Here is a 21,788-nt window from a genome sequence, read left to right on the forward strand (position 1 = left end):
CCTTGCTTTATGTGCATTTGCATTCTTAGCCTCCTGATCTCTAAAAATAAAGATGTTATTTACCTACCTCACGTCAATGTTGGAAAGATCAACAAACTCATGTTTGCCAAAGTGCTGTGAAGAGTCAAAAGAGATGAGCGTGGAGGATTTATTTTCTAGTTTCTTGCTGAACTTGCATTTTCACTCCTTTACCAGGCACAGGGTTGGGGAAGGCAGAAAGTGGCCTCTCCAGTGCTAGGAATGACCATAAGGTGCAGAGGTGCCCTATGGCCATCAGGCTGACTGACTGCAGCGTAGCAAGGGAAGGGACAGGCACTGAGGTGCTCTCTATCCTTGGCGGCTGTGCAGTGAGGAGGTTGGCAGAGATTTTCCTGCAGCAGTTTTCCAGCTCTCTGCCGTTACTCGCCTGTGACCCAACTCACACGCTCTTAGGACATTCCTCCCATTTTGCAGAAAGTTATGATCCCAAACTCCATGTAGATGGCAAGAGTAACACCAAAAAATAACAATAAGGGTAACAGGTTCCTCTGCTTGAGATGCTTTGTATTTTTTTGAACAGTCACCCATAAATGTGCTGTGCTTGCTGTTCTCAGTACAAGACATGTTTGGGCTGTTGCCCTTGTGCTGTGGCAGGTCCTGCCTTTGCTTGACCCTGACACGCACTTCCCTTTTCCAGCCCTTCAGCTCTTTTCCTCATACTCTCCCCCTTCTGTTAAATCAAGCTTATTATTAGTCATTATATTTGGGCATTTATGGGAAAAGGGATTCTGTATCTCAGGTCAGGACGTTAACTTGCAAACTTGAAAATGGTCAGGCAGTGAAGGGCGAAGGGCATCTGAAACGTGCTGCTGGGGATGGCTGGTGGAAGAAGGCTGACTTTGGAAGATTCATTTCAACTCTGTTGAGACGCACAATCGCTTTCTGTTAGATAGCATAGGCAGAGTTTAAAAGCAAATCTTCAACAGCATGCTTCCTTGCTTACATCAGCCGATCTCTTGTCTTTTACTCTCATTTGGGGGAACAATAAACAAAGCAGCTCACTGTTACTGCCAGCACAGCGCTCTCCCACATGCTCTGGGAGGAGAGGGAAGGAGTGTCTGCCACGGGTTTCACTGCAGAGGTACAGATCCAGAGAAAACCTGTAGACTGTACAGATGATCTGATCTAAAGGCTATGGATGCCAAAAACGGGGCTGTCCTTGCCACTCCGTCCTGTCCTGGAGCCCTTGCCAAGTGGCTGCAGCCTGGCTGCTAACCCAGCGGGGGCAGAGAGCGCAGTGCCCTGTGGGTCTGCACCAGGCTTCTTGGGGAGTAACCAAGAATTCCCTGTGCTGCCAGCTCCCGCAGCGCTCAGCCACACAGGGGTTGTGTCACTGTCCTGGTTCAGTGTGTCCCAGCCCAGAAAGTGGGGAGCTGCCTACAGCAGAGTACTCAGGAGCCTCGGTGTCCCAGTTGAAGAAGGATGGTCCTGCCTTCCCATCCCCATCCCACCTCCCAGATCCCACAGAGGTGCCCCCAGGAAACTGTGCCAGCCTGGATCCTCACCGAGCTGGTGCCCAGCAGAATAACACCTGGGAAGCTCCCTCTGCAATGGATGGGCATCTGCTGGGGCCAGGAGGGGAACCTCTGCTTCTGTGGTAGGTCTGCTGCTGGAGACAGCCCAGGAGACCAAAGTGCTTCAGAGTAATATTTTTCAGGATGGTGAAAAGAGCTGATCCAAATCTCTCCCTTTCACTACGGAAAATGAAAACTGTCAATGAAACAATGACCAGTTGATGTAATCGTTTGGGCACTGCAGGACCAACAGGCAGTGATTCCACCTCAAATGGCCGAAGATGCCTGAGGAGTTGAGAAGCAAGATTTTCTTTGCCTTAAACTACAATAGCATGTAACTTTCTCACGGCTATCCTGATTTCATTCTGTAGCTCCCAAGGTTGAGAAGAGCTGCTGCAGAGTACACAAGTGGAGTTCTCTCATTCAGGGTGATTTAAAAGAAAACAAAAAAAAACCTTCAAAGTGTTTTGCTTTGGAATGAACAATGAGGAGAGAAAGAAAAAGCAACAACGTGACTGGAATAACAAAGCCACATTTTCTGCTAATGCCTCAGGTTTGGAAGATATCAAAGGGACAAGCAAATGCCAGAACCCATAAGGCTGCACATTCATCCAGGAACAAGATGATGAACTGTGCGACCTATGCAGAGGTATATGCTATCCAGCAGATCTAAAAGCAGAGACTTGCCCAAGAAAAAGAATGGCTGTAAGAACGAATTAGTAGCAGTTTTCCAGGAAGAAAACACAGATACGGTATATCCTATTTCAGGTTATTGTGGGCATATCCAGAGTTTCTTTTCTTCCTACTGTACAGTGCAGATTGTAGTTCAGGTCCACCTGCCTGGTGAAAATGACCAAAGGTTAGAAGTGTTCAGCTGTAGCAGCAAGGTGTTACCAAACTGCTGCTTTTCAGATCTTTGAAATAATATTAGAGAAGGTTTGTTAGATCATCTGGAAGACCACCCAGAGATACGCAGCAAGAAATGTCTGTAAGAAGGTGATTTCCCCTATCAAAGAAAGGTAACAGAGACTATAAAGTAGAAATTATTTACCTACTTTTTGGTTCCTGTTTGCTGGACAAGTGCTTCAGAGCTTGGTGAAGTGACCACACTGGCTTGTACAAGAACGAGGTCTGTTGCTGGCAGTGTTGCCTACGACTCCTTATTCCACATGGGCTGCCTGAAGCGTGCGAGAACTCAGTTGTCACCAAAATACTGTTTTCCCAGTTTGTTCTGTATCTGGTTTTCTTTCTAGGTAGAGCTAGACTTGAAGGCTCCAGGTAGCCTTAATGTCTTGGCTCTGATTTTAATTTCCTTTAATATTGAATGAGAAGATGAGCTCTCATTTTCCAAGTTGATTATTGGAATCTGCAAGATCATCCTGCAGGATGCCTTTCCCATGAATTTTTTTTAGCTTTGGCCTTTCTACTAGTAATACCTAAATAAAACAGGAGCTAAACAAGAATGATATCAGGAATTCACTGCAAAATCATATTTTCAGCTGTGCAGAGGTAAGTGCTTTGCTTTAAAGGCTAAAAAGGGGCAGCATTTAAAAAGCTGTGTTTCTGACCCATCTTGTGTAGCCCACGAAGAGGTTCATTTTCTTCCCTGCTGTTTTTACTCAAAACATATTAATTATTTTGTCATGGATGAGGTCTCCATTCATTTTACAGTCTCCAGGTTGAATTTCTCAGGATGTTCTTTGACAGGAGTACTTGATGTACCATCACTGATCTTCAGTGCTTTAGGCACCTAGCCCATCAGCATAGAAGTGTCTGTGGGGCACTGAGCAGGAGGCAGCCGCGATGCTGTGGTTCACTGGCGCTGTGCTGGCTTTACTTGCAGTCTGATCTGCTCCCCAGGCACAATTCAGGGTCCTGGGGGGACCACGCTCCTCACCAGGGCACCTCTGCTTCATGGGACATATCTGCCTGGAGCCTCTCACTGATACTTTTCAGCCTTTCTGAACCAAAACTTTATCAGGAAATGAAGCCCAGTGGCATGTTCCTTCCAAGCACGTGCCAAGATCTGAAAACTGACAAACTTTCCTAACTAGCTCATTTCCTAGTTAGCTCTTTGGGTAATAATCCAATAATATAAACAAATGATTAAACAAATTAATTCCCTTCTGCTTAAGAACAAAACAAAATCCCAACCCTTGAAAACCCAAGTCTGAATTAAGCTCTGACAGAAAGGCTGAGACTATGACCTTAAAATAAAATCACCCAATGTGGGAACTGAAGCCTGGGAGGGTGACTGGGGGATGGTGGTGCAGCTTGCACAGTCCCGCGGCAGAAGGCAAGGGCATCTGGAGAGGTCAGGAGCTGCAGGTCAGACAGGGGTGTCTAGGCAAAGTTAAGGAAACTTGCTAAGCACATCCCAGCCCGGTAAGTCACCATTTTTCCACTGACTTCAAAACAGTGAGTATCATTCAGGGGAAAGCCTGCGACTGCCAGTGAGAGGGTTTTTTCCAGCTACTGTGCCAGACTCAATCAGGGCAGTCGAGTGCTCCATCAAATGTCCAAACCAGTCACGTGCCAGAGCATATATCAGAATTGGCTTTGTTAAAGTGTGGAAAACAAATGCAGTGCACCACTATATTATATTAGATGTGTAATTTAGCTGTCTTTGATATAGACCACAGAATCATTAAGGTTGGAAAAGACCTCTAGGATCGTCAAGTCCAACTGTCAACCCAACACCACCATGCCTCCTAAACCATGCACTGAAGTGCCACATCTACACATTTTTTTGAACACCCTCAGGGACGGTGACTCCACCACCTCTCTGGGCAGCCTGTTCCAATGCCTGACCACTCTTTCAGTGAGGAAATGTTTCCTAATATTCAATTTAAACCTCCCCTGACACAGCTTGAGGCCATTTCCTCTCTCCTCTCATCCTATCACTAGTAACTTGGGAGAAGAGACCAATACCCACCAGGGTTGAGGGTTCACCTACTTTTCGTAGAGCCTCCACCTGCCGCCTTGATCCCAGGGATGATAGGGTGCTGTGAGCACTTTATACCTTACCCATCTGCTCCCCTGAGAGGTGTCTGTAGAGAACTGCAGGTGGCTGGGAAAGGACATCTGGCTTGGGACATACCTGCCAGAGATGGAAAAGTACGGATTGGGACCTCAGATTTGAAAAAGAACTGGAGAAGCTGATTACACGTCATCCCTGCCCCTTTTTTTAAAAAACAAAAGAGAAACCCCAAACCCCAGAAGGGCAATCAGGGCACCCAGCTGGGCTCACTTAGCACCCCCCCCAGCTGCTCTAAATCAGGATTAAGGCAAGAGACCTATTAACCATACTGAGAAAAAGGATTTGAAGGCATTAGGTTGTTTGAGTTTCTTGTGATTAGCAGAGTTTTTTCTTTTTATTAAAAAACAGATTTTCATTAGGTGAAACTGAAGTGGTTTATAAAGAAAAAGAATCAACCCGAATGAGCCTGCTGCATCATTGTATTTTGTTAAATAGTTTGGGTTGCTGGTTTTGGGGTTGTTTTTTTTTTTTTTTTAACAACACTGGGAGGAAAGAAGAAAGAAAAACAACCATGAAAGACCTTTCAGAGCATTTAAGTGTTCATAACTGGGATGATAACAATAAATCGCAGGGTTGCTGGCCCTGTTACAGATGATGCATGTGAAATGATCCAACAGTTTGTGCTGTATTTTTCTGTTTGCAGAGAAGCAATAAGCCGACTGTGTGAAGCTGTACCAGGTACAAATGGAGCTATAAAAAAGCGGAAGGTAAATACTGGTTTTAGCTGAATGACTTCTTTTCTGTCTGCTTTTGGTAACCTGGATACATGATTCTCTAACAGGCTTCAGCCCATACTGGAGTTAGTGCATGTTAATCCATCTGAGCTCGGTATAACATGAAAAAACGCTTGTAGTGGGGTGTTTAGTCTGCTCGGTTTGGGGCTGAGGCTATGCCCTACCTTATTTTCTTCAGGATTAATGCTTTGCCCAGATTTCCTGCTTTTACCAGTCTTTGCAGTGCTCAGTGCTTTACAAGTTTTAGGTTCTGGCTGGTAAAATGTAGGAGACATTTTTGATAGCAAAAGGGAGCTCATTCACTGGAGGATTACCTGATTGTTTTTTATATACAAAAAAATAAACATGACTAGAATGGCAGTGTTTAATGTGCCAATCATTTATTTAATAACTGGGGTGCAGTGGGGGGCAACATCAGTGTCTGCTGTTGGGTCATCACCAGTGGAAGTTACTGGTTCTCTTCCATAACTGCGGGGCTTGGGAGGCATGGATGTGGTCCTGAAAAATGAATACCTGAGAAAATTTCTTGATTTACTCAGAAACACTTCATCCCTAGGAAATGAAGCAGAGTTCAACAGGAAAATTACATGTTCTGAATTACTGAGCCAGCTATAACATTTAGCTCACTGGGATTATGCTTTAAAACTTTTTCCCATTATTGACCTAAAAAATATGCCTGTAAGTATTGTATTCAAAGCTGATATTTGTTATATCTATTTGTATTTGATCAAGCCATTATCCTTGCTCCAGTGAAATTCTCAATAAGATATCATAAGATCTACTTGACTTTGATATGTTTCTGCCTCTGACAGGCTCAGCTGACAACCTTTTTCTTTTGTGTCTTTGAAGCCTCCAGTGAAGTTTCTGTCTTCTATACTTGGCAAAAGTAACCTTCAGTTTTCTGGCGTGAATATAAAACTGACCATTTCAACAAGCAGCCTCACTCTGATTAATGTTGACACGCAGCAGGTAGGATACATATAAATCAGTGTCCTTTTCTCCCTGCTACTGTATTCTCCTCCTTTCACGGCTTCTGAAAGAAAGGCTGGCTGCTTCAACGGGAAAGCAGCAGCCTTTAGTCGTCTTGTATATGCCTGGTAAAGCTGAATTACATGATGCCTCTGAACTTAAAAATGAGAGCATGTTGGAGGAATTGAACATGCAGTGCATACCCTTCTTGTTTATGATGGTGTCTTCTATGGGGAGAGATCTTCAAGCACTTGGCAAACTACTTCTCTGTGTGTGTGTGTCTGCCTGTATATTGCCTAATAAACACGGCACTAGTCCTGACTGGAGTTTCTGACAAGTCCCAGGGAAAAAAAAAATTATATAAATAATGAGTCAGAGCTTGGCTTTGGTGTCATTAAAAGCTTTTTTACAGCTGGGAAATATATGTGCATAATGAGTTATACTATGCAAAGACTCTGGGCTTCATCAAGACATGTTTCCAAGAGCCTGGATCTGCCTTGGAAGTGGGGTGTGCTCCCTTCTTGGCAGATGTGATGAGGAGCTTTGTGCTGCCCACCTAATTCCTCCATCAGCTGTTGGCTTTGGCTCCCAGCACGATCTCACCTGGGGCCAGGGGGAAGTTTCACTCCCAGCTGGAGCAGGGGAACATCATGGAGGCAATTTTGGCTTATTGGCTCTGAGGAATCATTGCACTGAGCTGATTCTGTGCTGAGTGTCAGGCAGCTCTTGGGGTTTCACCAGATCACAGAGGTCTCCTATCCCTTGGAGCCCTGTGCTGGGAAGGATCTATAGCACCAGTTCGCCCTTCCTTTCAGGGACAACAGCAAAGGTCTTCCCTACACTGTGTGAAACTCTGGGGGTTGGCAGCTAAAATATGGCCCTTTTAACCTGTTCCTGTTTTGAACAGGACTAAAAGCCAACTGGAGAGATCTGCTTCCAAAAGCACTGATGTGCCCTGTTACGGCACACATGGGTGTGCAGGGCACTGTCTTGAAATTCTTTCTTCTAGGTCTTTTGTTACTAGACCTTTGCAAATAGAAAATCCTATTCATTCTATTCTTGCACTGCTGCCATGTTTCATTGTGTTCCTACTTGCATGATCTATTGCACTTGATTTTATAATAAAGAACAGTTTGACTCCAGAGATGAGGTAGTGTTTGAAACCATGAAAAGCTGATGTTTGATTTGCCTAATGGTATCTCTACCAGGTAACAACTTGGTGCTAGTGGTGAGAGACATCATAGTATTGGTGGGGCCCTTTCATAAAAATGCTACCATTGTATACAACATGCATTTAAATAAGTTAAGATGGATTAATTTCTCAAGATTTTGTAAATGCATCCAGTGTCTCCAGTTATTACCGTTTCAAAGTTTCATTAGCTTCATACTGACCAGGTTAGAAGTTGGTGGTTAAATTAATCCTGAAAACCCTTTAAGGAAAATTAATTGAGGATCTAGACATTACAAAACATGAAGGGGTAGTCTCAAAAATTCTATTGTTAGCTCCTCCCTTCATAAATGATGTGTGTTATGTATTAATGGATTGGATTGTCATTAACTTAATTGCTTGCTCTGGGAAGATATAGGCTCTGCTGTTTTCTAAATGTGTAGCACATGAGCACGTTTAACCAGTTGGTCATGCTTTTTCAGATTATTGCCAACCATCACATGCAGTCCATCTCATTTGCTTCTGGAGGTGACCCAGTAAGTATTGATTTATAAGATATACTTCCGCAGGTATAATGAAATTATTATGAGAATAAAAGTACCTGCACATACTTTGCTTCATCCCTTCCTATCCACAAACACTAACAGAGTACACTGCAATTATGCATAATAACCAGTAATACAAGAAAACTGAGGGACTGAGACTGGAAAGGAGTCTTGGAATAAAGACTCAGTAGATCTTTGATAGAACTGTGTAGTTCCCTTTCCCGTTCTCCATCAGTGAGCCTCGGTTCTCTCAAAAGCCCCCAGACCTGGGGACTAAAAATAAGAACACACAAACACAGGAATTGCAACAGTTCTGTGGTCCCTGTAATCTACCACCTATCACAAAAGTGGTCAGCACCAGCACCTCTAAATTTTAGATTATTTTTGAGTCAAGCAAAGCTCCTATAAGACAGATGTGACATAATCTTCTTTTTCTTGCAAATATGGGTTTTTCTCCTAGTATCATAGTCATGAACTCACTGATGTTGTCACAAAAGGTTTTCTTTCCTCTTCCAAACTTTATTGCAACGATTGTCAGCAGGGAATTTGTCATCCATAACCATGCCCTATTCCCTCTTCTACTCTAAGTAAGACCAGCCCTGCCAGCGTTATGAATTTCACACTCCATGTGTTATGAAAACAGTATTTTTTAATCAGTTTTGAATTTTCTGCCCTTCAGTTTTGTTAAATGTCTTCCTGTTCTTGTGTTATGAAACAGGGAAAGCAGAAGTCTCTGGGTCATGCTCTTGATAACACTGGGGTGGAAGCCAGATCCAGCTTTGACTGGAAAATGACAGCTCTGCCTCTTTGGATTTCGGAGCAGGCAAGGGGAAGTAGCTGGGAACTGTCCCTAGGTGTCTGACAGATCTTCTCTGGAGGGCCATGTGGGTGATGTAAGGAACCCCTCTGCTCTGCTCAGAGAGATGCTACCTAGCCTGCCCGGGAACAGGAGCCCTCTGGAGCTGGGCTGAGAAGTGGGGAGGGAGCATGTGTGCATAAACCTGTTGGTCCTGCACCCAGGAGGGAGGTACTATAAGGATGTAGTACTTTGGCACCAGGCCCATGAAGATCCTATTTAATGATTAAGGTGTTTTGAGCATCCAGGGAGTCCAAAGTTCACCTTTAGGTGCCTGTGCTATCTTAATACACCACACTGTACGATACAGTCCCTGGCCTTTGCAGACCCCTCCTGACGTGGATTTCCAGGCAGCTCCAAGAGCTGGCGTGCTGTTGTGCTGAGCATCACAAAGCTTCATTTCCAAATTCCAGTTTTCTTGATAGTTAAATGATTTAAATATGTCCTCAGGCTGACACTTCCTACATGCTGCCTGTCTAGTTTGTCTTTACATAACACTTCCAGTTTTGAAAACTCAAGAATGTATTTTCAGATCTCTGTTCAGTGGGTTGGATGGGTAATTCTCCAGGGCTTGTTTACCTTTTTTGTTTGGGGTTTATTTTTTTCTTCTTTTTTTTTTTAATTTTTATTTATTTTTAAAATTTTTTTTTTTTATTTTAATTTTTAATTATACTGCATTGGTCTTGTACAGTGATCCTATCAGATCTCACAAGCTACCCAGGGCTGGGTTTGGTCAGTGCTTAATGGCAGGACCTGCAAGAGATGTGCTTGCACGCAGATGTGCTGCAGGAAATGGGTTTGGTGGTGCAGCTGGTGACACTTCTTACTGGGAGAATATGTAAAATGGAGGTCTTGCTCAGCGGTGGTAACTATAAATCTAGTGGCACTTCACATAGGGGGCAATTTTGGTGGCTTGCTCAGGTAATTTTTCCAAATTTCCCTTTACATTTAAAATGGGAGATATTTCCACAGGACATGTGTCTCCACCTGCCCCCATAGTCAGGGTCTAAATGCAGTTCAGTGTTGCTCTGCACTTTTAAGGAGTAGCAATATTCTGCCCAAGAATAAAGCCTATTCTTGCTTTATTTTAAAGCAAATCCATCCATGCATGTACTTAAACCTTACAAAGATAAAAAAATAGCAGGTACTTCTCCAGTCACTTTAGTTTCTAGTTGCTCTCTAGATTTAATTTATTTTAAAAGTGTATTCTAAAATATTTATGAACTTCAAGACAAACCTGAAAGGAAAAGGAAAGAAATTTAGTTCACTAAATGCATAAGAAATAGTTAGCTTGCTTTCTTTTAATGATGTTAACTTTGGAGATTAAAAAAAAAATTATCTAGGATAAGTTCTGCTGTCCCTAAAACCTGCCTCTCCTGTCATTTATTGTGAATTATTAAATGATTATTCTTGTGCATATTGCAAATGGGGGCCTTGTTTCCTGCCAGCTGATTGTATCTTCCCTCAAGAGAGTCATGCCTTTAACCTGCAAATTGCATTTTCCCCACCCTGCCTTAAAGAGCCAAAAGAACAAAGTGCATCTCTAATAATTAAAAGAATGTTATTCATTACCTCACCATTTTTACTATTATGCTGAATTATCAAGTGGCTCTTCCCTTTCAGTTTTACTAGAAAAAGTGAGGATTATTTCAGTGTTGGCTGGAAAGAAAATCTGTAACAGACAACTAATTATACTGAGGTTGTCTGATCTCAGCAGTAGCCTTGATGTCCAGAGTAACTTAACCTGATTGTAGCTGGACTCAAATCAGGCAGCAGCAATTGAGATACCTACTGTATTCTGTGATATTTTAAAAGATCAGCTTTTCTCTCAGATGCCTTTAAAACTCAATCTTCATGCTATGAATTGGGAACATTCTAATTTGTCCTTTGCAGTATATTAGCACTATTTTATCTTCCACTGACATTGATAAGGACTGTCCCAGCTAAAAGCTGTGATTGGCAGTCACACAGCTCTAATGCATTACACAGGGGAGGCTTCGAGCTCTGTGGGAGCAGCGGAAGAGAGCAGCGTTGCCTGCTGATGAGGCACCAGTTGTGTTTCTGCTCCTGTTGCATAGTTTGGAACTGAAAACACAGTTTGTTGAAGACCCAAAGAATGCCAAATGGTCTAGTGCGTTTATTATAAGAAGGAGTTTCCAGCACAATTACTGTGTTGATAGCCGCCAGTATTTCACTGACCTTTCCCTTAGCCCACTTTGCTAGCACCTCAGTTGCTTTCCCTGAAAGAAGCATGCTTTTTAAAGCTAAAAATACATCCTTCTATACTCAGCTGCTTTGTTATGGTTGTAGGCTTGTTCATAATGATAATTTTAAATATATTTGTTGTCTTTTTCCTATAGGATACAACAGACTACGTTGCATATGTAGCAAAAGATCCTGTTAATCAGAGAGGTAGGAAACCATTTTCAGATTGTTATACATGTTTATATGATTTCTTTATCTGTACCAAGTAATTGTTTGAGTTTTAAAATAAGAAAGCTACTGAACAGCTCAATATTCTGTACAATTTCTGACTTCCTTGTATAGATATGGGTGATAGTATGCAGGCTGTGGCTTTAAATGTCATATTCTTTGTGCAACAAAGTAAGAATCTTCAGGTCAGATTAAAGCTGTTGGCTCCGTGTAGGGGTAGAAGGCTTCCCAAGCCAGCCTTGCCTGGGGAGGAAGGGCAGAGCCTGGAAAGGTGGGTGGCTTCCCTGCTCTGGGACAACCTCCAGATGAGGGAAAAGGTACTGAATGAGCCTCCTTATCTAATATAGACTCCTGGGTATGTTGCTGGAAGGCAGAGTGGGGTACGTACTCAGGTGTATGAGACCTTGTTTTCTCTGGATGCTGACCCAGCGGATAAAATCCCTTTTGCATTGCTCTCATTATTTGCCTGCAATAGAGGAAAGACTGGCCCTTGGCTGCTTCTTTCACGCCAGATTGTTCTCAGAGCAACACTGCTAATCGCTATAAAGTTGATAGAGTGGCAGTTCACAGGAGAGCTCACTCTAAGGTGCCATGGGTGGCTCATTAAATCAGGATGAAAATCTGGAGAAGCTGGGCTGCAGCATTAACAGTCTGGCCTGCCACCTCTCTGTAGCTCCATCACCTGCATATCATCTGCTTTGCTATTTTGACTAACTTAAGGCACCCTGCAGGTTCAACAGTAAGTCCTGGTATTGACACTGGGATGTGCAGAACTCCTGTACCCTGGTAGCCCGCAGGCAGGGCTGGCGGCTGGCCCAGCACCATCCCTGAGTGTTGTCTCATGGTAGCTCTGCAGAGGGGACAGCAGGTCCTGGGCGCATGGCACTTGCTGGAGTGAGTTTTCTGAGGTGCGTGAGAACCAGGACTGGGGCAGGAGCATGGTATTGCCCCAAGGTTGCCCTGTCCTAGGCTGCCAGAGCCACCTATGCTTTTGTTGCCGTGCTGTTTCACATGAAAACTGCACACTAGCAGGGCTGGTTCTATCCCCTGCTTCTGCTTACTGCCAGGCAGGGAGAGAAAAGGAGATACAGGAGCACCCGACACAGGAAGCATAAATGGAGTTTCGCTTTGAGGTGTAAGTGATACTATGACCAAAAATACCTAAAGCAATTTCCTTAACACATAAAAAATTTCAGTCTGTATAATCTAAAGCCATCTAGATGCATAATTTCATAGCTAGCTTTTCTGCTGTAAGCAATGTAGCTTGTGTCTTTATTTTTAGCATAAACTACATTTACTTAATTAAAATAAGGTGTCTCTTTGCAGCATGCCACATACTGGAATGCCCCAATGGGATGGCGCAGGAGGTGATAAACACCATAGGGCAGGCTTTTGAGCTCCGGTTCAAACAGTACCTGAAGAACCCATCCAGCCTGGTTATGCCTAATGAAAGGTCAGCACATTCTCAGTCACTTAACTGGCAGTTCTCTTCTCTTTAGTACTTTTCAGGAAAACAATGTACTCCAAAGAGTGATCCATAAATAAGATGTTTTGGATATGCTTTCTGGACATATGCTATTTGTTAGTATATGCTGTATGTACAGAGTATGATAGACTAAAATTAGCTTATTCTAATAAAGTCCATTGATTTCAGTGACATTTGTACAGGTGCATAGCAGCATAGAATTCAGCCATATTTTTCCTTAGCTAAAACAGCCTTATCTTAAATGATGCAAGTACATTGAATAAATGTTCAAATTGCTCTGCTCAAGTAAACTCTGCTCTATAAATACGCCATGCACACACTCTGCTCAGCCTTGACCCATGCCAAGTTTGAGCTTGCTGCAGTAAGTGAAAGGTGTGTGGTGGGGAAAAAAGCAACTGCAATTCACCTTGCTGCTGTTCTGTTCACATCCTGCACATTGCTCAAAATATGGGGCTTAGATTAATTTTCGGACCACTATTACCCATTTCAACGACTCTTTTTTTCATTGCACTGGGGACATAATTCTTGCGCTAATTTATGGCTCTCCTCACAGGTTAGCCATGCCTATTTTTCTCAGTCTTCTTTACCATAACACCAAATTTGATCACTTGCTACCTCCCATGTGTAGGTAAAGCTGTAACACCACTTAACTGCATCTTGAGCACTGGGAGTCACCGTGCAGGTGGTATCACTGGTGCAGTGCCTGACGCAATGCAGCAGAACTGTTTTTTATTCCAGAACAGCAGCCCCAGCTCCAGTTTACATTTATTTCATTTTATATAGTGGTTCTTGCCATTCCACTGCTGATACTGGTCTGTTTTCCTGGGGACAACTAGAGGAAGAGCCTCCTATGAAACTCTGCTAGGTTATGCCACAAGCAAATCAGAGCAAGGAGAGGTGGAAGAGGCTACTTAGATTCCCTTCTTGAGCCTAACCTGCAGCCAGCCTCAGAGAATAGTCCTCGGACAGAGAAGTCGGATATTGCTGTGTGAATGAGTCACCCACTTCGAAAATACTATGAATCACATAACCAAGTACTTGCACTGCATATCACATAATCGACTACTTGAACTTTATCTCTTTCCTGCTTGAGGCCTTTTATCCAATTATATTCTTGTTAAACAGAGAAGTAAGATTTGAGATGAGCTTTTTATTTCAGGACCGGAGACAGTACAGGAAGCACCTAGTTGTTTTGCAGTGTATCAGCTGTACATTTAAACTATCATCATTCTGGTTTAGCTCAAGAAAAACATTGGGTGCTCTCCTTCATGTCGTTCAGCCTTTTCTTCAAGCTGAAACAGAACAGTTATATTGATTACAGTTATTAAAATCAGGGTACATTCTACTCAGGAAAACTATTTTATCTGATTTTCTAAAACAGTTGCAGGCTTGTCTAACTAAATGCCATGATGTTTTAATTTCCTCTTGTAAGTCATTCTGCCCCTGCCACCCTGGAATCCCTAGATTTATATAGTTGAGACAAGAAGCCAGAGGAATTAGTTTTAGGGTCTACATTTTGGACACCTTAATGAACGATGCATTGGCACTCTTCTTTTAAAGTTTCAGTAGGTGGCTCTTATATTTTCATGGCAAAGAAAAGGGATCTAGGCTGCCCGGTGCTAAGAAAATGGCTGTACCTCCCCGCACCCCAAACTGTGATGACTTAATTTTCAATTCAGGAGTAAGTAACTGGAAAAATAACAGCTCTGAAAGTTCGGGCCCAAAGCCCTTTACAGCCTCCATATGGCTAATCTGTGTATTGTGTGATGCGCAAACACGGTGATGTTTGCCTACACTAGAAGACAGTTGATTACATCAGTTGCTTCCTCCCCCCCCCCCCCCCCCCCCCCCCCCCCATATTTTTTCAGTGAGGCAGCAAATGCTAATGGATCAGCTGGGAATTCACAGGAGAGGGAGGATCATGAATATTACAACGAAATTCCAGGGAAAGAGCCTCCCACTGGTGGAGTGTTAGACATGCGAATGAAAGTGCAAACAGACCAAAGGGCTAACTGTCTCATACAGTGCAAAAAGCAGCATTGCTTGGTAAGTACATCATCTTTGTGGATAACTATTCACTGGGAATGAATAATAAAGTGTTCCTGTGGTGTAAAGCATGGCATTAACATCAGAACCAGGTCTTGATTATCCTGGGAGAGGTTTTTTTAGGCTAGATTTAATGATGCTTAGTACATAATTGAATCCCAAAGCACTTTCTGAATATTAACTGGTTTGTCCTTAGAGTACTTTTAGGAGACCAAGTAATACTCCCTTGTTCACTCATTAGCTGTGAGAAGAAAATAGATACAGATTTAAATGGCTTGTCTGAGAGAACATCTGCAAAATCTGGGACCTCCTGGCTCCTGATTCTGTGATCTGATAAATATTTAATCCTGTCCATTATGCTCTACAACCTATATATACAACATTAATAGTCTGCAATGTATATACAACATTAATTACCCTTGGAGCATTTCAAAAGGCTCTGTTAAATCAGCCATAGCAGCAGGAGATGCATATATCTGTGGCTTTTGTCTGGGATAGTGAGGAATAAAACCCAATCAGTCAGGGAGTAAAACCAGCCAAGTTCAGACTGGCTGCACGGACTTCAAAGCCTGCTGTGTGAGTTCTTGGAAACACCAGCATTTCCCCACTTAAGGAAGCAGGCACCACTGCTTTGCTCAGAGCGAGTGCACTCAGACATGCCTGCTGGAATTGAGTTGGTGCTGTCTAAAAAGTTGCTGCTCCCAACTGTTACTGGAGGCTGGTGGCAGCTGCTTCCCAGGTTCCTGTGCATTCCTGTGCTACTGCTCTGCCCACTTTTCACTTTGTTAACCTCAATCATATGCCACATCTCAGCTGTGGGCTTGGTGGTCTCTGCCTCCCCAACAGTTCTCTAAAAAGGTGTTGGACTATATCCTGAATTGCATTTGAAGCTCACAGAGTTGTTGCAAGGAGTCACCCTGCAGCATGTAAATGCAAATGCCTTTTTTTCCATGGGGTGTTACTTTTTGGTTTTCCTTTGAGTTCTGATGACCTTCTAGTGCTGTTCAGACAACTTGCCGACCATTTCACTTTCAAACCATGATGCCTGTAGTTATTTCTTCTTTATTGCAAGGAAGATTTATAAGAAAATCTGAACTTTATTATCTAGGAGTTATACAGTATATACTAAACCTCAGATATGTAACTGGGCAGTTAATGGTCTCTGTGAGGTTGGAGTATGCCCAGACATGACTCCCTGTAGAAAGAAGAGTACCAACATGAAATATTATTTAAGGAGATAGGAATTTTTTTGTCAAGAAGATACGTTCAGTTACCTGTATCCCAATTAACTGGTGCATGGGTGTTTTAAAGTTACGTGAGGTTTCTAAGGGACTACTGTTCTTAAAATTTTTCTACAGACAAGCAGCCCAGCATTCATCAATATATACGAAAATTGCCCAGAAGAAAACAAAACTGTGGGTATGTAGTCTTCTTTCCTTCCCATGCGTATGCGGAATTAACCAAGGCAGACTGCCTGGAAGAGATGCCCCTTGGCTTTCAATACAGTGGTGAAAAGTGTTCTACTTAATGGGTCATTTCTAGTTCCCTAGATGAAGGGCAGACAAAAAAGCCTTACAGCTTTTCTAAAGGCCACTAATCTGTCTTCATGTCTGCTGGCAGACTTACTCATTTTACTTGTCATGATACTGTACAGTAGCTCTTTGTTATTTTATTCTCTTTCATACCCTTTGTTGTTTTATTCCCTTTCATACCCTTTGAAAAAGGAAGATACTTCATTGCTTATCAGTCTCTGAAAATACCCCTTCCCCCTACAAATGCTCGATGAGAGCCAAACTATATCAGCATCAGGTGGCCATTCCAACGGGGCCTGTGCCCTTGGTTCCAGCATTGCTGGCTTCTCAGTGTGACTGTACCTTTCCTCTGCCTCAGGCTTTGTGCCTTTAGCAAAACCTGCTTTCTGGGACCCCAGGAGATCACAATCCTCGATCCCCTTCTGGCCTTCCCTTGCCACAGCTGATGTCCTGAGCACATTTCCTCAGCTCATGTCTTTCACTGCACAACGAGGTCCTTTTTGAATTCACACCTGCACTGCTTAAAGCCATCCATTACACTGTCTTCAGGGGATAGTTCAGTTTCTTGTGTTATTTCTGATTTAAGGAAATGACAATCAAATGGTTCCTACAAAGAGAGGGTAAAAAAATAAAAGAATGAATAGATCTATGAATAAAATGTTTGCTAAAGAGCAAAAATATGCATGCTATTTGGCTAGCTGAAGTGCTATTACTTTCATACCCTGCAGGGGATATTCTGTTAGCCTGTTCCTAGGCTTGGATCCTAACCTGACAGATATGACTTTGGTTCTACAGGCAGAGCCACAAAGCGCCAACCTCCTCCACCTTCCCTGCTCCACCAGAATAGCAAGAGAGAGAATTGTTCAGCTTCTCACAAGCTTTTTTTTTTTTTTTGGTGCAGAGGGGAAAGAAAGGGTTTTGCAACAAACAATGTATATGGCTTGTGTCTCCATAGAGTCATGCATATTAATTTCTTTTCAATCAGTGGCAGGTTTACTGCTGACATTGATTGAAACAGAACTGAACCAGTGCAGGACATCCTTGAAAACTTAATTCTTACTAATTTTGGATAGTGTACCTTGTGCCTTCTAGCCATAAGGAAAAACATCCGCCAATTTTTCTTTTCCTTCTGAATGACTTTAGTGGGATATATAAGAACAACTGTGTTCCTATTTCAGCTTTTACAGTTTTTTAATTTGAGTTTAAAAAAAAAAATAGAAGGAAGTCTGTGCATACTATATACTAATTGCAGGTAATTGTGGTGAAAGATCACGGAAGACAAAAAAAGAGGCACCATTATTGAAGCCTGCCTACAAAACAGATCTTTTTGATGATCCGTGTTACATCAACACACAGACCCTGCAGTCCGCAGTCTGTACAGCCCGCGGTACAGCAACAGCACAGATCCATGGGAGCCCACTGCGTCAGGCCAGTAGGTTCCCATTGCAATACCATATCTTTCTAAGGTTTGAAAAGAGGGGGTCTTGTCATATGTGTGCATGGCGAAAGATTTTTGGTTTCCCTGTAAGAAATATAGAAAAGACAGGGAAGAAATCCTTCCTAGTTAGTTGGTTTGCTTGTTAAATTCAAGACAAAAGGGATTAAAGAGTAAAAGGAGTGACAGTAAGCAAGCAGAGTGACCTTTCATCTTCTGTAGTTGCTTGAAGAAAATAGTGTTCCACAGGTAATAATAAGCAAGTCTTTAAAATGATATGAAAGCTTGGGACTGCACCATACCTCAAGGAAGAGGGTTCTCCTGTATGCTCAAGATCTTAACCTCTCTAAGGTGGAAGTGGCCTCAGATGCCTTTGCTTCACAGGCAGTAGCATGCCAGGTCACAGTGGGATCATTATGACCGTCTTTTCTGAATTGCATAAGTGGCCATTGAATCTCATCCAATAATTTCTAAATCAAACTCTTTGATCAGTAGTATCTACTAAATGTATATCAAATTAAGTCTTGATTTACAGACTCCAAGTGGTGGGTATCCATTAAATGACTATATAGCTGCTACTGATTGTCCTCATTATTGAAAATACTTTTTATTAGCTTTGCCTTTTATGGTTTCCCACTGAGTATTTTCTCTGTCAGAGCTGGCTCCACACAAGAAAGTGGGCAAAGGACTGGACAGAACTACAGCAAAGGAAATCTGTGACCATTGAGACGTTTCCAACCTGGGGCTGTATTATGCTCTAAAAGGAACTGGCTATATCCTGAGGAGCCTTAGGTTGTACAATTCCATTGAAGAAATGGTGTCAGAGGATCTTCCTCAGCAAAATCCTGCCTGTGAATCATTTGCAGTCTGCCTGGCTATATCCCAAACCACCCAGTTTTGTTAGTACATTCAGTAATTGTTCGTTTTTTCACAGCAGCTGCATTATGCTGTAATCCTTCCCTTCTGGCTACATTGGCTACGTTGTCTTGCATTCCTGCACACAGCTGGAGGCACTCAACATGACTCTCCCAATGATCCATGACAATATCTTTAGAGCTTGTTAAGGAAGAAGGGAAAACTAGATATCAAAAAAAAGTGGCTAAAACCCAACAAAAATCTTGATTTTACAGGAAAGATTTGACTTTTTAATACAAATAAAGAAATACAAACCCCAAACAGTAGAGCATCAGAAAAAGTCCTGTTTTCAATCCCTGTTGTCTAGTGACCAAAGGCTTTCCCATCTAAGGTATGGGAGGAGATGGTGTGATCATTTTACCTAATGAACTTTGGAGGGTTGTGAGCATTTCTGTGTGCATATTATTACAGTCTGTAAAGTTGGTTGGATCACAGCTTCAAGACTGAACAATTTGAATTTTTTGAAAGCTATAAAAAATATTGTCTCGCATACTTTTAGGATGAAGCTGTAGGTGAAGTGTCCAATACATTCCCTTTCATTTAATTTTAGAGTTATCGGAAGCTGTTCAGGATAGTGCCACAAGCAATCCAGCTGGTCTCTGTGTTCTGCCACAAATAAATCAACAGCTAAAGAATGAAGATTGTTACCATGGCAAATTAAACAGGAAAGCAGCAGAGAGCCTTTTAGTCAACGATGGGGATTTTCTGGTGCGAGAAAGCACAACGTCACCTGGTCAGTATGTCCTCAGTGGACTTCAGGGAGGGCAAGCGAAGCACCTGCTCTTGGTGGATCCTGAGGGCAAGGTATGAACATTTCCTATACTGCAATTTCAAGGCTGCTCAGGTGTTTCAGTCAAAATGCATGGATGCATTCCAGGAAGTGGAACTGATCTGATTCCATCCAGGTTAATTTGAATTTAGTCTTCAGTAGGTTTGAAAGTTCAATTCAAGAACTTACAAAGCACAGAAGTACCATGGAAACAGAAGTGAGGTACTTTAAATATTGTTGTTAGTCCAGGTGCTGATAATTATTGTATACACTTAATACAGCCTTTGAGCCATTATTATATTGCTAGAAAAATAACCCTAACATTAAATAATGAATTTGAATAGTAACACACTTGGATGCAGAAAAGGTAGAGCTGGTTTATTGTCAATTCAATTCTACTCGCTTCCGCTCAAGGCTAGAAGAGCAGTCTTGAGTGATGTCGCAGCGGAGAGAGCAAACGAGAAAGGTAATCCTCAGTGGGATTTAGGGGAAAATCTCTCTTCTGTGGAGAAAACAAAATGGTTAATTCATTTTCCATAGCGGAATCAGCCCAGTTCTACATATAGTCTATTTAATTTGGTCCTCTGCTTTTCATGTCAGCTCCCGGTAGCTCAAAGGATAGGTCTGAATTGCTGTTTACAGCCTAATGATCCTGCTCCAGTGAGTTCAGTGGCTTAAATGCCTTTTGACTTTAATGTGTTAGGCTCATGTCCAACCAGTTATAAGCACAATGTAACCATAAATATATTATTTTGCTTCTTTCATTAGGTGAGAACCAAAGACCGTATATTTGATAGTGTGGGTCATCTTATTCAGTATCACATGGAAAATAATTTGCCAATCATCTCTTCTGGAAGTGAAGTGAGCTTGAAGCAGCCTGTAAGGAAAGAGAGTAATGTGGGACACATGCAATATCACAAATAATCCCTTGGATTTTGCAAATCCCAAGACAATTCCTATCTGAAAACTGTACCAAGGACTTTATATTATGAAGACAATTCAAAAAAGTATAGACTGCACTTCCTGCTGCTGTTCCAGAAGATACCTTTTTTGTGTGTGTATGTATGAATATATGTATATGGGTATTCTATGTAGATCTGTAGAGATCAAAAAGCGTAGTTACATAGATATCTATAATCTTAATCCTAACAAAATTACACCTTCAGAGTGTGAGATTCATTTGTGAGAAGGTATTTTAGACATGCACAAATGTCACTTTCAAGGTCATACTGAATCAGTAACTGTTTAAAAGCACAATTAAACCTCTACATGCAAAAGCTCACTTGAACGAACTGCTGGAACATTAGTATGTGCCTTTTAGCATAGAATTATTGGAAACTAATATTATTTATACTGAATTAGTTTTGGGTGGTTGAACAAACATATCTAACCTTTTAACTATTTGCCAACACAAATACAATTTGAGTATTACTAAAATGTCATGTGCTTTCGATAGACACTAACAATTTTATTTTGCTCGTAACAGCACTTTACTTGCAAGTAATATTTGAAATGAATAGCATTCACAATACAGAAGGGTTGTCTGGTTTCTTAATCCTTTTTTATCACTGTCTGACTACTCAAAAATTTGAGATTATGCAACATTTACAAAGTTGAAATTAATATATGTAATATAATTTTTGATTAGAACTTGTTCAAGGACAAGCATGCTAGATCCTAATATTTTTGTCTTGCATATGATTTTACTATTATTACCAATTAATACTGGAGACATCTCTTTTTAAAGGTAGGCTAAATATATTTTCATTGATTAATAGCTGTTTACAAACTAGAGAAGCTGAACAAAACTAATGATACATTTTGAGAGAAAACTATTTAAGACTCTCTGAACTTTGCATGTCCCCTTATTCAGTGTTCTTTCCAAAGCAAGATATGGTTTTCCCTTTCTTCATGTGGAGTCCATTTGTTCCTGAACCTGGAAAAAAAAACTTTTAAAGGAAACCTATGAATTGTTTTGCCACAATAAATACTCTAAAGATGAGCAATCCTATATTCCAAGTGAACAGTGATTTCTTGGGCTTCCTGTTGAAGAAACAGTGATTTGATAAGTAACTGAAGAAAGGCAGGGGGGATTTGGGGAATGAACTGGTAGTCCGGGTGCTGGCCTGAGAAAGTTGTCCCTTTAAGACAAGCAATGTCTTCTGGCATGAGCGGGGACATTCCTGCTGTATCCCAGCCCACCAGCTCAGATCCATAAGGCAGACAATTGTTGTGGAATTCAGCAATTGCTGGAAGACTTGACTCTAAAAAACATACATTTTGTTCTTTTGCCTGTGTTCCTGTTAA

The 21,788-nt window shown here is 41.9% G+C and overlaps 1 protein-coding gene across 2 annotated transcripts in view; it reads left to right on the forward strand.

Annotated features, from left to right (window-relative positions):
• The window catches only part of SHC4 (SHC adaptor protein 4), a 34,513-nt gene extending 13,021 nt beyond the window's left edge, over window positions 1–21,492 (forward strand). The window contains exons 3-12 of one of the 2 annotated variants that reach the window (XM_064456360.1): window positions 5,237–5,300; window positions 6,177–6,296; window positions 7,947–8,000; window positions 11,226–11,277; window positions 12,625–12,751; window positions 14,653–14,830; window positions 16,189–16,249; window positions 17,615–17,794; window positions 19,263–19,516; window positions 20,250–21,492. In XM_064456360.1, the coding sequence (XP_064312430.1) occupies window positions 5,237–5,300; window positions 6,177–6,296; window positions 7,947–8,000; window positions 11,226–11,277; window positions 12,625–12,751; window positions 14,653–14,830; window positions 16,189–16,249; window positions 17,615–17,794; window positions 19,263–19,516; window positions 20,250–20,405 (1,246 nt within the window). In that variant the 3' untranslated portion in view covers window positions 20,406–21,492. The remainder of the gene's footprint in view (window positions 1–5,236; window positions 5,301–6,176; window positions 6,297–7,946; window positions 8,001–11,225; window positions 11,278–12,624; window positions 12,752–14,652; window positions 14,831–16,188; window positions 16,250–17,614; window positions 17,795–19,262; window positions 19,517–20,249) is intronic. The other variant, XM_064456361.1, reaches the window with a different exon arrangement.
• The last annotated feature ends 296 nt before the right edge of the window (window positions 21,493–21,788 follow it).

Source organism: Phalacrocorax carbo, chromosome 7 (genome assembly GCF_963921805.1).
Source record: "Phalacrocorax carbo chromosome 7, bPhaCar2.1, whole genome shotgun sequence".
Taxonomy (NCBI): Eukaryota; Metazoa; Chordata; class Aves; order Suliformes; family Phalacrocoracidae; genus Phalacrocorax; species Phalacrocorax carbo.